Source organism: Sinocyclocheilus rhinocerous, unplaced genomic scaffold (assembly GCF_001515625.1).
Source record: "Sinocyclocheilus rhinocerous isolate Xijiao unplaced genomic scaffold, SAMN03320098_v1.1 scaffold779, whole genome shotgun sequence".
In the NCBI taxonomy this organism is placed as follows: Eukaryota; Metazoa; Chordata; class Actinopteri; order Cypriniformes; family Cyprinidae; genus Sinocyclocheilus; species Sinocyclocheilus rhinocerous.
Window position 1 is genome coordinate 663,830 of NW_015652150.1, and position 16,279 is coordinate 680,108.

A 16,279-nucleotide genomic window follows, 5' to 3' on the forward strand; every position below is an offset into this window, starting at 1 on the left:
TCAGCTGGCTAATCAGAGCAGACTGCGCTTGTCAAAGGAGGGGGCTTTGTTGAAAACAACGTGTTTGAGAGAGGCGGGGCATAGAGGACCTACAATAATGTACAGTATTTGAAAAATAATGTGTTTTTTTGAACATTAAAGCATGTCAACATATTCTGTTATACCAAATACACAAAATAATGATCTTTAAAATAGCATCATATGACCCCTTTAATACCAAAAGTAGTTAACATTAGATAACACACTGTGAATTGACATCAACATACAGCAAACAATTGTATTTTTAACAAATATTAATGAATATTAAAATATATATTGCTCATTGTTAGGTTGTTAATTGACATTAACAAATGAAAGATCTTATTGTAAAGTCTTGATTAAACAAACAAACAAAACAAACAGTAATAACTATTGAATTGCTGTATTTATATAAAGTTTAATATTGACTTCAAGGTCTGCTTTTGAACTTTGGGGTCATGGAACAACAATAGATGAGCTTAGGACGTCGTTGTTGGAGTATCCAGCAGAAAACAAGGTTTGTTTATGTTCCCCCTCCTAATAAAGTACAATATGATTTATAGAGCTTATCTCTGAATAAATTGTATCTTGTATTAATTCTTCACAGGCTCCGTATCTACAACAAAATTCTACTTATAAGATCAATGTCTACACTTTCAACAAAACTTTAGTGTTTAAGGACAGAATCGAAAAGATTGATGTAAGTATGTTGCTGTATTTTACATATGTGTGCATTTTGAATACCTGATTCTGTGGCATACAGTCCATAATTGGCGTTAATTTAGCAACAGCTTTAATTGCAATTTTGAATGTCTTCTGTTATGGACTGTGAAAATCATGTGTGTATATATAAAGTGCATTTTTGCCACAGGCTCTAGACTTCTTGCCGTTTAAAGGGACAGTCAATCTAAAGGATCCAGAACATATTTTCTGTTTGCTGGAGGATTATGGCTCTGATCCTAATGACATCCCAGAGGAGCCTTTGCATATGTATTTTGGCAGATGGGTGAGCTGCTTATAACGGTTCAGAACATTTCTTCCATAGTCTTTACAAGGCTTCACATATGACTATTGTATGGATTTGTAAAATGTTTGATTTGTACCTTAGAAAGTAAAGCTGTATGATGTCCTTGAAATATAAGGTAACATACTGTATCAACTATTAAATTTAAAACAGTTGGTTTTCTCTTCAGATTGCAGATGGACAGAGAGAATTAATTCGCTCTTACAGTGTGAAGAAGAGACATTTCATTGGGAACACTAGTATGGACGCTGGCCTCTCCTTCATCATGGCCAATCATGCCAAAGTAAAGGCTGATGATTTGGTTTATGATCCTTTTGTTGGAACAGGTGAGGAAATGTCTGTGTGCATAGAAGTCTTTGAAATACAGCCATTTATGTCGCATGACATAAATTCAGACATTAATATCTGATTGGATGAGCCACATTTGAGGCTGTTATAAAATAGCCGTCATATACACTACTGTTACAAAGTTTGGAGTCGATAATATATTTAAATGTTTTTGAAAGAAGTCTCTTCTGCTCACCAAGGCTGCATTTATTTGATCAAAAATACAGTAATATTGTGAATATTATTAAAATTCAAATACCTCTTTTCTTTTTTTATATTTTTGTAAATATAATTTATTGCTGTGATGCAAGACTGTGTCTTCATTGTCACATAATTCTTCAGAATGCATTCAAATGTGATGATTTGGTGCTCAAGAAACATATCTTATTTTCAATTCTGAAAACAGTTGTGCTGCTTAATATTTAGTGCATTTTCAGATTTTTTTTGATGAATAGAAAGTTTTAAAAGAACAGTATTTATTTGAAACAGTCATTTTTAATAGTATTATATTTGATCAATTTACTTATATTTATTTGTTAATTTCTTAATTATTTGAACATTATATTGGTGGTTCTTCGACAACTAGTATTAAAAAGTCAGTTTTAATATAAAAAGTCATTCAGTAAAGTCAGTGTATAAGTTTCTCATCCAACACGTCTATGATGTCAGATAAATTTATTCTGCAAATTAATTCATTTAGTCTTGGAAAATGTGTTCGTTTGGCATGTTGTTAATCAGAACAGTTTAGATGCTTCGTTTTGGGCCAAACTGAAGCAGGTGTTTGTGTTTCTTTCTCGTTCTGAGTGAAATCACATCTGACAGCTTGTCTGGGTGATTGAAGATATGTGCCATCATCATCTGTTTCTTATTTGTGTCTAACACAAACCAGGAGCAGATCTCTATCTCTTTTTTTGGTGATGGCTCACAGAAATTCTCACTTTTCAATCTCAGTTGGCCCACTTTTCCTCTTTCTTTTGACTTTGAAAAGTACCACTTTCGAGTGTCTTCAGTCAAATGAAGGATTGCTGGCTTTCTAAACAGCATGGGGCTGCATTTCTCACTCAGTGTCTTTCCCAAAGCGAGGCTTATTGTGAGTTTGTAGCGTGCCATGATGTTGCCAGGGCTTTATCATAAGTCTGTTGTCACCACATGCACGGAGATCTGCAGGCCAGATGTGCTTATTTAGTTGAACGCTCTCTGGTTGCCTGGAAATCCTTATAGGCCGTACTTTGTGTCAAGCAGATATAAAGATCTACAGTCAGATATATTCCAGAGATTACTTGTATTATTTTCTTAAATTCTGTGATGATCATTTTCTTACTCCGTTTTGTTTTTCAGGTAGTCTTCTGGTTGCATGTTCGCGTTTTGGGGCTTATGTATGTGGAACAGACATTGATTATAACACTATCCATGGAATAGGTATGTTTTTTAAAGCATTTAAGTAATTTTCTCTTTCACTCCTTCAGTTTTTCACACAATGAAGATTTAGTCATACTTTTGTAGTGAGTGCCCACCTGTGAGCATTTAAAACCGTTGCAGGAAAAGCCAGCAGGAAGAATCAGAAATGGAGAGGACCGGATGAGAACATCCGAGCAAACCTGCGGCAGTATGGGACTGAGAGTCTGTATGTGGACGTCATGGTGTCTGATGCTTCCAAAACTGTTTGGAGAAAAAATGCACAGTTTGATGCCATTGTTACAGACCGTATGTTCCTAGAAACTTAAAGTCTTCGAAGGTGAAGGGTGTATAATTTATTTTTATGTAAAAATTCTATAGTATACCTGATTGGGCCAGCTAAAAACCAGCTACCATGTTCCAAAACACTAGCTGGATTTTTAGTTGCATGGGAATTGTTCAATTACATTTAGTGGTGCATAAATTACACACTTCACCTTTAAAGCCGCATTATTTTTTTGTTTGTCAGTATTAACTGATGTTTTGTAGCTTTAAGTGTTTTTCTTTTCCCTTGTGCAGCTCCATATGGTATTCGTGAATCCACAAGGAGAACGGGATCTCATAAAGATATCATCAAACCTCCTGAGGACTTGTAAGCCTATCACTTTTATCCACCTGCATTTTTAATGGATAGATATGAGCCAGTCATCCTTTGCCTCACCTCTAACACAACAAATGGTACAAGACTATACAGTTACACTAGCATTCAAAGGCTTTTTAAAATGAAGTCTCTCATGCTCACCGAACCTGCATTTTTTGATCAATAATACAGTAAAAAGAGTAGTATTGAGAAATAATATTACAATTTAAAATACCTGTTTTTTATTTTTTTAAATATATTTTTAAATGCAATTTATTTCTGTGATGGTAAAGCTGAATTTCTTCAGTATCATTACTTCAGTCTTCAGTGTCACATGATCCTTCAGAAATCATTCTGATATGCTGATTTGGTGCTCAAGAAACAAATATCATTTTTATTACCGATACTGAAAACATTTGTGCTGCTCAATGTTTTTTGTAAACTGTGATACAATTTCCCCCCATGTTTCCTTTATGAATAGAACAAGCATTTATTTGAAATATAAATCTTATGTTACATTATAAATGTCTTTACTGTCACTTTTGATGTGTCAATTTAATGTGTCCTTGCTGAATACAAACATATTCATAATATAAAAAACAACAAACCTTTATATATTTATATACTAGTTACTTATGTTAATTCAGGCCTGAGAAATAATAATAATAATAAATAATAATGTCTTGAAGACTGGAGTCCCTGTATCAGATTATGATGTTGACTTGATCCATGTATAGGAAACCGGTTCTTGTGCTTAATGAAACAGTTTACCCAAAAATGAAAATTGTCATAATTTACATGCACTCATGTTGTTTCAAAACCCTTATGGCTTTCTTTTCCCCATGGAACACAAAAGGTAATGTTTTGTATAATGTATTAGTCGCTCTTTTCCATGTAATTGGACAAAGGGAGCAAAATACCAAATTTTAAATCGACATGTTTATAAGATTTTGATTAATGTGTGATAGGTGAATGAGACATTCTTTTGCACATTCAAAAATTTCTCTTGATTTCTTAATTTCTTCTCCATTGGAACAACTTGAGGGCAAGTAAATGATGACAGACTATCCCTTTTGAGTTTCTGAGTTGATTATATTTTCTTGTGTTTCATATCCCATTGCAGCTCTGGAGAGAGTCACGTCCCTGTTTCAATGGCTTACCACCTGAGTGATATCTTTGCCGACCTCTTGAATTTTGCAGCCCACCACTTGGTTTTAGGTGGACGTCTCGTCTATTGGCTTCCAATCTACAGACCAGAGTAAGTACATCTAATCAGACTGCCACAGTTTTGATAAGTAAACTGAAATATAGCAACCCCCTTTTTTTTTTTATAATTACACTGCGTCGTCAGAGTTGGTATTGTGGCTTTATATATGATCAGACACTTGCATTTAACATTTTATGAAAATCATGCTCAAATGGAGTTAACAAGGTTTTTTACCATTGAATGGTGGAGGTATGTTTTTGTCCGTCATTAGAACGGCCGCACCTGAGGCAGTATGTGCATCGCATTACGTTTTCATTAACTTACAGGTTATACAGTTTATTGTATTTATATGGGAGCTCAGATTAGTGCTGTGCAATTAATCGCATGCGATTGTCAAGCTCATCTCGTCAGTAAAGCCGGTTCCATGATTGGTAGTAAATCGCCATCACCTGCTTTCAGATGGAGCGGCATTTAATACACAGAGCCGTAGATCACTGGCAAGCTAGGCAATATCACGTTCATAATCGAATGCGATTCATCTGCGATTATGAAAGCAATATTGCCTAACTGTCAATGAACTACGGCTCTGTGTAGTAAATGCCGCTCCATCTGAAAGCAGGTGATGGAGATTTACTACTAATCACGGAACCGGCTTTACTGACGAGATGCGCATGACAATCGCATGCGATTAATTGCACAGCCCTAGCTCAGATTTTCTTGTTGTTTAATAGATTTGGCCCAAATCTCATGATATAAGAGATGAACTGCTATGCACAGGATATTTAAAATGTATAAATGTATATTGGCTACTACTAGATGGCAAATGCTAAGTCTTCTCCGCTCTCCAGACACATACAAAAAAACATTAGCCTTTATAGAAATAGTGTTTCTTTAGTAAAGAAAATGCTGTACTTATTCAAACATCAGTTATTTATTTACCCTTGCATTGCAAACAAGCAGAGATCCATATCCAGACGCGGCGCATCAATCTAAATGGAGGTGGGGTTTGAATGCTTTTCATTGGTTAAATATTTGTAAAACAGACATAAGGATGACCAGTAGCACTGTTTTAAAACAATAATAACAAAATATAATAGAGATGGGAAGTTATGATCATTTTTCACAGCACACCTGACAACCGGTCATTAGTGTGCCATGGCGCAGTGGTTGGGAAACACTGCTTTAGCACATGTGTACTGAATCAGTCACTAGGGGGCTATCTTGTACCTTCCTATGTCTGTAGATAGGAGCTCAAAGCATATCAGTAGCTCAAGCCCCCTGTTGAGGTGGTAGATGTTAAACCAGCTCAGGCTTGTTGACCTGCGGTCAGCCCAGCAGAGGAGCAGGTGTGAAGTATTTCCCACTGACCACAAACAGCAGTGTCCACAGACATGCTACCCTCTGATTATAGGGCCCGGGAAGAGCTGTGACTCAAAGGAGGGGCCTGCCGCTTGATCTACACCTTTACCTCACCTTCGTCTCGCTTATAGACAGATTTTCCATCATATAGTTACAGGATTCACTCCCTCAAGATTTCTGCCAACAATAATGAATTTAGCTTGCATTGTCTATTTAATACAATGAAGTGCTTTCTAAGTAGGGCTGTGCAGATGCAGTCACATATCACAGTTCTTTTTCTCATTATTTTTTATTTTTGTGTTCATACAATATCCTGCAGATTAATTAATGCTATCAATATCCAGCTTTATTTCACAATATTAACATAATAAAATGTGCGATAGTGGAAGTGAAAGCACTTGATCTGTATTGTACACTACTTTCAACTTTTATTCAGCAAGTACACATTAAATTAATTTATCAAAAGTGACAGTGAAGACATTTATAATTTTACAAAAGATTTCTATTTCAAATAAATGCTGATTTTGAATGTTCTATTCATCAAGAATTTTGCATTAAAAATGTGTCATGGTTTCCACAAAAATATTATGCAGCACAACTGTTTTCAACATTATAATAATAAGAGCGGTTTCTTGAGCAGCAAATCAGCATATTAGAATGATTTCTAAAGGATCATGTGACACTGAAGACTGGAGAAATGATGCTGAAAATTCACTTTTGCCATCACATTAATAAATTACATTTTAAAATATATTAAAATAGCAAACACTTGTTTTAAATTTGTAATATTATTTCACAATAGTACTGTTTTTACTGTATTTTTGATCCAGTAAACACAGCCTTGGTGAGCAGAAGAGCCTTCTTGCAAAAACATTAAAAAATAAATAAAAATCTTCATGACCCCAAACTTTGAATGGTACTGTATATCTTTATCACTACGTGCATCAGAGAGTCAGAACCAAGCTACACAGAACTGAACTCCAGTATATCCGGCCGACGGGTCAGAAGTGTATCTGGTGAATGTGTTGGGGTCTGCAGACAGGAAGGATTTAACTAAGAAACCATTAAAGCTATCAGTGACATCACCACAAGGAGGCGCTGGCGTCAGGAGCTTTATGACCACATCTTCAGAGCCGGCGTTAGTATAGCAACACTTGTGTTTATAAACTTTGGTGTCAAAGGAGCAGATGACTGCTGCTGGAATCTGGGGCTTCGACGCTGATTACCCTTGTAACAGTTATAAGTGGAAACAGCCCTCAGTGTCCAATTCATCCACTTCATCTTGAGGAGAAAGTTCATAATCATGCCCCTAGACCAAATTAAAACACTTCCTCCATAGTAAACAGCAAGATTTCCTGATTTCTGGTGACGCAACGGGTCACTTGTTACAAGCAAAACTAAATGAGGTATGACAGAGAAACATATCCTTACATAACATCCACGGTGATCTAGACGTCAACATGACGGTGAAAAGTAAGTCTTATGATTAGTAGACACATCTTTGTAAGTGATATCCACCTAATCTATAAGTAGACACATCTTTGACCTTTATGTTAATTGTTTTGTTACCACTGCGTATTGTTGCAAATAGAAGAATAATCTCTCTTACGGGACATGGACATTATGAAGTGAAGGCAGAGATGAGTGTAAGCCACATGGGATGTTAGTCAGTCAGTCATTAGTACCCCATAATTTACTAGTCAGTTCTGACTCATTGCCCTATATTCAGAAATGTGATTCTGTCATGTGATTTCTGTGGATGGGGTTCTTCAGAGGCCCCTTTCCTGGAAAGCTGCAATTTGTTAGACATTTCTCCAAGGTGACAGAAGTAGCTCCGTGTAAACAGTGTGATGGAGAATATGTATGGTTCGTATGCCTTCTTGTTTTGCTTTGTCAGGTCCGTTGAAAAGAAGGCACATCATTTATGATTTGTTTGAAACGCAGCTAACTGCGTGTGCGCAATGGTTTTTGGATCAGTGGCTTTGTGTGGATGAGGTTCAGCTAGAGCTAGCAGCCCTCGAACCAATTTTTTCGTTGATTTCAGGCGCTAGCCTTATTTACGTAATCGTCTGAAAAATTAAGCGTGCGAACGCGTCTGTCAGCACGTGAATGTTAACAGCCCACCAGCTCAACTCCCTGCTGAGTTAATGTTCTTACTTAATGTCTTCACAGCCTCTGGGAACAACGAATAGTTTGGATGTTCTCAGTGGTTCTAGTTAGATGGGCTCTTATGGTTGAGGCAGGGCTTCAGATTGCGATTTTAAAATGCGAAAAACTAAAAATAAAACTGCGACAACAATAGTTACTGTCGGTGAAATATGTGTTTTCAGACGTTATTCTGTTAAATCGGGCTTTAGAGCATGATGTATCAACAAATCAGTGCAACAACAAACAGCGAAAGTAGCTGTGTAGTCCAATTCGAACAGAAAGGACTTTTATGGTCTGATTATTTTTAATGAGTCAGCCAGAAGAATTCAGGATACTTGCTATGTCCCAATCCACATAAAATCCATTCTAAATAGTGTATTTGAAATTAGAATTAGCTTGTCCTAAATCTTAGTATGCTAAAATTAGTATCCTAAAGGTATCCGGATGGTCTTCTATTTCTAGGTGGTAATTCAAAGTGCAGATCTATGTACACTCTAATGGCTAATATTGCCCACAAACCATTGCGGTTTTAAGGAGGGGTTGGTTCAGAACTGTAGACATAAATAAAAAGAGTAGGCAAAAATCGGGATGCAGCGAATGCTTTGAATGTGCTTGTGAGTTAGCAGTTTGAATCAGACTCTCTTATTATTATTGAATCGCACATACTGATTATGTAATCACCACAGATCAATGGTGACTCAAAGGTGTTTACCAGACGAAGCAAACTTTTTCAGAAAGTTTACTTTGGCTAACTGTTTCGAACTCTTGAAAAAACTTTTGGCCTGATTTTGTTCTACATCAAAGTAGTTTGTTCTTAGTTTTTGCTTGAAGTATATTAGGGCTTTTAGTCAGTGAACCATTTAGAGTTTATAACTGACTCCTTTGCTGAACTGAGAGTCTTTTTTCTTTTTTTATCATCTATGAAATGAACCAGGAATTATTGTGATGCATACTTTATTTTTGAGACACTTAGATCACTTACATCAACAATTTTAAATAAGAAAAACAAATGTATTGTTGTTGTTTAGCATATGAGGTCTAATTATAGGATTCACTCAGTTGTAAATAAAAAAAACAAATTTAATAATTTATTTCAGATATAGAACAAAAATCTATTATTTGTCGATTAAAAATCATTTAGATGTTCTAAATATTCCATTTTAAGAATTATGTATTTTTAGCTAGCTTCATGTTGATTTTATTACTAGGTTTTGTCTGTAACCCAACAAATGTGGTCACACATCTCCTGCTATATTTTCATTGTCATCTTTTCCAAAGTGGACACAAAGATATAGTAATTGCTACAGCAAGAGGTCAAATGGTTTCCTTAATGATCGACTACATTCATGCATCGCTTCTGTTGTTATTTTGGTGACCCTCTTGTTGCCTGGGGAATAATTGGCAAGCAATCTACAAAAAAAGTCAGTTTAATCTATCACCCCTTTTCCATTGCAATGATTTGCATGTGACACACACACAAGTGAGCAGTGGCACAATTTCAGCAGCAACAGCTGATAGTTGTGACATCCCCTACCACTATCAAGGTGTTTCGTTTGGTGAGCGTGCAGCTGGCTGATCTAAAACTGTACTGTGGTCTGCAGGTACTGTGAGGAGATGGTTCCTCTTCACCCTTGTTTGACTCTCACCAGCAACTGCGAACAAACTCTGTCCAGCCACACGTCACGAAGACTCATCACCATGGAGAAGACCAAGGAGCCTGAGGTAGGCTATGTGAGGGTTTTTTGGGTGGAGACCCCTTGGTCTAAAGATGAGATTGATAAATGCAAACTGTCCTGAATATGTTTCATACGGTTAAGTCTTTTATTGCACCAATCTGAAAATAATCCTGCCATCTGGCTGTGATTGACTCTCTGTTTTTACACCGCTTTAATGACTTAATCACACATTGTATGGAAAACAATCCATCTTTGGATTTGACAACCACTTCACTTTAAAACCCCAAATTGTTCCCATAAAAGCTTTCCTGAAACACACTCACAAATATTTATCCAGACTGGCATGCATTTCCTCTGACTTATGCTCCAAACCTGGAACATATACTGTATGTTACCTACAGATGTCATGTCCTTGCTTCAACCCCCAAAGATGACAAATGACTATCAAATCAGTCTCTTCTGTGAAAACTGGCTCATTTCCCGAAGCTCAAGTAGCTCTCATGTGATCTTGGCATCAGATCTGTCAATAAGGTTATGGAAATCTCTGCAAAACTTCTCCTCGTGTCCAGCAGTAGCTGAAAAAAGCATCTGAATAGTGTCCGCCGCTCGTTGTTTATGGATGTTTATCCTAATGTCCTTGATCGGCTCTGTTAGACTGTTCTACAATACTCTTCACATGAATTATAATATTAGGTTTAGAGTTCTGTTGCTTTTGTTTGAGAACAGAAGGAACATGTCTTGTTGCATTATGGGATAAATATTACCCAGTGTAGCCTATTTTTAGAACAGAAAGCAGGACTTTTAGGAGCTTAGCAGATCTAGCATTAGTCCAGAGCTGTCAAACAACTCCGAGTCAAGATGAGGCCCTGTTTCTGCCTTGTCTCATTCTCTTTCTCTCTGTTTCCATCTCGCTCTCTCTCTTGCTCTGTTGTTTCTCCTTACATTTCGCATTTTGGCACATAGAATGTGTGTCCTCATGTCCCCTGCTGAAGTGCCTACACCAAAGATCTGGTTTTCTTCATTGGGTAAATCTTACAAAGAAATGTCCGGGTCACAAACCAAAATTACTGAATTATATTTAGCATTTTTTTTAAAATACCTTTTGCAATGTAACTTTATTTTTCTGACAGTTATTTGCATTATTTTAATGCGCTGAAGTTAATGCTGTCTGGACATAATAATATATATATATTTTAAAAACTTAAAATAATTACATATTGAAGTGATGTATAAATTGTCCTAAATGTGTGTGTGTGTGTATATATATATATATATTTTTTTTTTTTTTTTTTTTGGATTTTTTGATGACTGGAAAGTTCAAAAGAAGAGCATTTATTTGATTTTTTTTTTGTGTGTGAAAATATAAAAGTCCTTACTAACATTTAATCAATTTAATGCATCCTTGCTGAATAAATTAAGGATTCATTTCTTAAAAATCTTACTGACCACAGACTTTTGGTAGTATATATATTTGCATTAGTCACAAGAAATTAGTTTTTTCATACATTATACAGTGGGCTACTGAGAATTGAGAGGGTTGAGGATAAATGTGTATAATTGTCATGAAAATAATGCAAAAGAAAACCCTTTTTATAGTTTAAACAAAATATATTTTTTTGTTTTTGTTCATTTGATTTTGGAGTGAAAAATGACTTGGACTTTTCATGAGATTCACTGTACTTTCCATCTTCATTTGTTCATCCTGTAATTCTAATTGACATTACAGCCCACTTAAGCCGCCACAGACACTAGGGTCTGTTCCTGAGGCTTGTGTGGTCTGTGTTGCGTAAGTTGAGTTGTAAACTAAGGGCCCGGCACGTGTGACCTGAACTGAGCCCTTGCAGACTGGCAGAAGGGAGTGTGTTGTAGAAGGTGCCGTTGAGTGTTTGCAGGCCCAGAGCTGGAGTCATCACTTTCAGCTCACAGTCTTTCTGCCACCTCGTTAGCCTGCGGCGCAATGTGCTTCCCTCCTGCCCTCCTCCAGCAGGTCCTGCTTAAGATCCTGGCCTCCACCCTGAGCAGGAAAATCTGAGGAACTTAACACTCTGCTGTCTGTAATTAGGCACTTGACTGTGAGCTTGTGAAGGGAAGACATAAAAGTTTGCTGGACTTAGCCAAACGTTTAAACCTGTTTCTGCCATTTTGCTTTATTGTGCCTTTGTTTTTGTTTTTTTGTGTAGTTTTGTTGAAATATTTGAATAAGTACATTTAAACTGATAAAAGTGTAAAAGTACACTGCTCACTACTTGTTTTGAATTACATGTCATTTCGAAACACTACCTGTCAAAAGTTTGGAATAATTAAGGTTTGTTCATGTTTGTGAAAGAAATCTGTTATGCTCACCAAGGCTGCATTCATTTAATCAAAAATACAATATTGTGATTACAATTTAGAATAACCATTTTCTATTTTAATATATTTTACAATCTAAATTATTCCTTTGATGGCAAAGCTGAATGTTCAGTAGCCATTGCTCCAGTCTTCAGTGCCACATGATCCTTCAGAAATAATTCTAAAATGCTGATTTGATGCTCAGTTATTATCAGTTATTTACAGTTTCTGCTGTTTTTCTGCCTAATTTTTTTGTGGAATCGGTGATGCATTTTTTTTCAACATTCTTCGATAAACAGCGTTCAATGAACAGCATTTATTTGAAAAGGAAATCTTTTGTAATTACAAATGTCTTTACTGTCGCTTTTGATCAATTTAATGCATCTTTGCTGAATAATATCAGCATATTAACCCTTAAATGCATGGATGTTTCTCCAATCATTATTACATAATCGGGTCTTTAGCGACCCGGGCCTATATATCCAACACGGATGGATCTCTAACTGCTGCAATGGCATAAATTTCTCCTGATATTTTAATAACAAAAAGTATAAAGAAAACAAATCCCGCACACTGTCAATTAGTGCAAAAAGTATCAGTGTGCGGGATTTGTTTTCTTTATCCTTTAGTTTTGATCTTTTTGGTCTTTGTCTCCTATACCTATCAATTGCCGTCAGGTGTGCGGAGATTGTTCATTTACAATAACAAAAAGAATAAAATAAAGCCTATTTGGTTACCTTTTGAAGCTTAGAAGGGTTCGATTTGAGCAGATGATTTTACCAACACTGTCCCTGACTGTCATCGTCAGAGCGCACTTCCCAGTACATTCAGCATCTGGTTCATATTCGCGATCTCAACCATATTCTCAAAATTATCATTTTCAGGGACTTCAAAATCAATATTTTGATCGCTGGCAGCTTATTTACCACATCCACCATCAAATGACAGTGACACTTATATTTAATTACATACAGTAATTGCTCTGCAGTAAATCCATTCAAGGCAGTTGAGTTTTTGCTGATGATTTTCTTTTGTTTTATGCCAGTGGTAATTATGAGTGTAACATCACGTCATCGTTGTCTATCAAACAGCACCATCTTGAGGCATAAAAGGTGAATTGCATTTATTGAGTCATCAGATATTTAATTATTGTTGCCCAGGAAAAATATACTTACACTATTACATACCTCGGGTCGCTAGCGACCCTATACACTTTTTACAAAATATTCAACAGAAAACAGACATTCTTTTATATATATATATATTTTTTTTTTTTTTGTTGTTGTTGTTATATTGTTTATAATGTTGTTATATTGTTTAAAATAGCTTGAGGAATACTAAGAAAGTTGATGTATAACTTCAAAAAATGAAGGAAGGAGAGGGTAGTGAATGACGTCCCGGGTCGCTAAAGACCCAAGGTATGCATTTAAGGGTTAAAATGATTTCTGAAGGATCATTTGACAGAAGACTGGAGTAATGTCTACTGAAAATTCAGCTTTGCCATCACAGGAATAAAGTAAATTTTATATTATAATAAAATACTACTGTTTTTACTGTATCGCGGTTAAATAAATGCAGCTTTGGTGGGCATAAAAGTTTTCTTTTTTTTAAATTTTTTATAAATCTTAATTATTCCAAACCGGTAATGCATATGACTTTCTTCCAGAAAATAGACAATAAGAAAATAACCAGCTCCACTTGAATATATAGTAGGCTACTGCTAGTAAAAAAACAATTCAGTCTAGAACCAATTTGCATTTTGATACTGACTGTTGTTCATAACTTCATAACTTGTTATTCTGTTGTTCATAACTTCTAAACAGAAAAATGCTGAAAAAATCTAACTCCCCATTGTTGAAGAATTGCTTAAGTCTTGCACTTCTGATGCTCTTTATTTATTTAAGCTGTTTAATATGCTTTCTTGCAGGATTCGGACAGACTAGTGCACCTTGCTGACCCTCGCTTCACCCCGTACCAGGGTCACAACTCTTTCAGAGAGAAGTACTTCTGTGGTCTCACCAAGAAAAATGGAAAGGACAGCAAAGCCACCCCGAAAAATAAAGATTAAAACATGAAAAGAATGGTTTAAGTTATATTTTTATTTAGATATTCATTTTTTTTTATAGCATCATTGTATTTTAAATTTTTTTTTTTTTCAATAAAAACCCTTGTTTTATCAGGCGTCTCCACTTCTTTTTATCTTTCTCCTCTCTAAAGCGAGCCCTACAGACGCGATTAAATTTATTGCAGCATTAGCAATATGGGTTCAAGATAAATTGGTGACTAGGATTAGCGTAATACTTGTTTCTCTGAGTGCTTGCAAAGTAGAAAGATGTAATGTAATGTGCCTACTGGACATTTGCAGTGGAAGATGGAGCGCTGGGCCTGTTATCTAAACTCCCTTAAGAGTTTATACCAGGTCAGGTAGACATCTGACTAATGAATCTGTCTTAGACTTAAACTCACCTCAAAGAGAGCCGTCTGGTTCAAAATAAATAAGATCTCCTATGAAAATAAGGAGAGATCTTAGAGGGATTTGGACAGAGATTTAACGTCTAATGTCATAAATTGGTAGATGCATGCATTTCTAGTAGGATAGACCTACATTTTGCATTATTAAATCCTGAGGCGAATCCCAAACATTATAAAACAGTGTTTTTGTTTTCTTGCACAATTCCTATTTCTGGTTTTTCTGTCTCTTTTCCCATTCAGGCAAAGTTTAGAGTAAGCAGAAATGAAATGGATCATTGTTCATCTCCCGCAAGCAGATCCTTCCATTCCTCAACTCTCCCCTGTAGAGGATTGATGAAGTGAAAAGCCACAGAACTGTCCGTGCAGCCTTCAACTGTTCCAGGCCGAAACCCACTTCTCATTACAAGATTAGCTCAATTTTTTTTCTTTTTACATGAAAGGGAAATCAATGAAAAATAGACTGCAAAATGTTGTGAACAAGCTAACAAATCAATTAGTGGATAAGTTGTGTTAAAGGGATAGTTCACCTAAAAATGAGCATTCTGCCGTCATTTACTCGCCCGCAAGGTGATCAAAACCTGTATGAATTTCTATCTTCTTTTAAACCCAAAAGATGATATTTTGAAGAATGTTGGCAACCAAACATTTGACGGTAGCCATTGACTTCCATAGTATTTTTTTTTCCATACCATGGGTTAATGACAACTGTTTGGTTACCAACATTCTTACCATATCTTCTCAACATATCTTTAATAAAACATTTTTTTTGTGAACTTCCCTTCAGTGTCAGATGAGATTCTATAATATGCCCCAGCGTTCATAGTTGAATGATATTGGAATTCCATTTATTTATGTTAAAGAAATAAATAGACCATTAAATTTGAAAGGACAGTCCTTTCCTCACTATTCCAAGCTAGAAAAAAATTGGCAGCAGAAAGTTGCTTCCAGGATGTTGGGCATTACCTCCACTGGTGCTTTTATTAGAAGGGAAAACAGCCTATGAAACAAGAAATCCAAGGCACTCACATGGGGTATAATACAAAAATAATCTTGTTTATTTGGTTGTGTTTTGTAATCTTATACCCCTATTTTAAGCATTTTTTTCTCTTGAATTCTTTGTTTCATGAAACAAAATTTCCATTCAGACAAAATGTCAGTCAGTCAGATAGATGGTTTCTTCTTGTTTAGTAGGCAGCTCTTTGCAAAATAAGCTGCATAGTAGAGCACTCTTTATAAAATGTTTATATAAACTTTTTTTTTTCTTCCAAAGTATGGAAATGTCTGTAAAAGTTTATGTATAGACTACTGTTCAAGAGTTTGGGACCTGTAAAATCTTTAAATGTTTTTGAAAAAAAGTCTCTTATGCTCAGCAAGACAGCATTTATTTGATAAAAAATATAATAAAACAGCAATACTGTGAAATAATGTTGCAGTTTAAGTAAATTTTAATATATTTTAAAATGTAGTTTATTCCTGTGATGGCAAAGCTAAATTTTCAGCAGCCATTACTCCAGTTTACAGTGTCACATGATTTCGTCGTCTTATCAATATTGAAAAGAATTTTGCTAATAGATATTTTTGTAGAAACTGTGATATATTTTTTAAAGATGTATAAAAGTCTTTACTGTCACTTTTGATATATATATATATATATATATATATATATATGACCCCACACTTTT

At 35.5% G+C, this 16,279-nt stretch overlaps 1 protein-coding gene across 1 annotated transcript in view; it reads left to right on the plus strand.

The window, feature by feature from the left end:
* LOC107713829 (tRNA (guanine(10)-N2)-methyltransferase homolog) overlaps positions 1 to 14,243 on the plus strand; it is a 15,967-nt gene extending 1,724 nt beyond the window's left edge. Inside the window, exons 4-13 of the mRNA XM_016519459.1 lie at positions 454 to 535; positions 626 to 718; positions 890 to 1,024; positions 1,212 to 1,368; positions 2,708 to 2,788; positions 2,909 to 3,073; positions 3,344 to 3,416; positions 4,528 to 4,662; positions 9,720 to 9,840; positions 14,053 to 14,243. Of these exons, the coding sequence (XP_016374945.1) occupies positions 454 to 535; positions 626 to 718; positions 890 to 1,024; positions 1,212 to 1,368; positions 2,708 to 2,788; positions 2,909 to 3,073; positions 3,344 to 3,416; positions 4,528 to 4,662; positions 9,720 to 9,840; positions 14,053 to 14,193 (1,183 nt within the window). The 3' untranslated portion in view covers positions 14,194 to 14,243. The remainder of the gene's footprint in view (positions 1 to 453; positions 536 to 625; positions 719 to 889; positions 1,025 to 1,211; positions 1,369 to 2,707; positions 2,789 to 2,908; positions 3,074 to 3,343; positions 3,417 to 4,527; positions 4,663 to 9,719; positions 9,841 to 14,052) is intronic.
* The last annotated feature ends 2,036 nt before the right edge of the window (positions 14,244 to 16,279 follow it).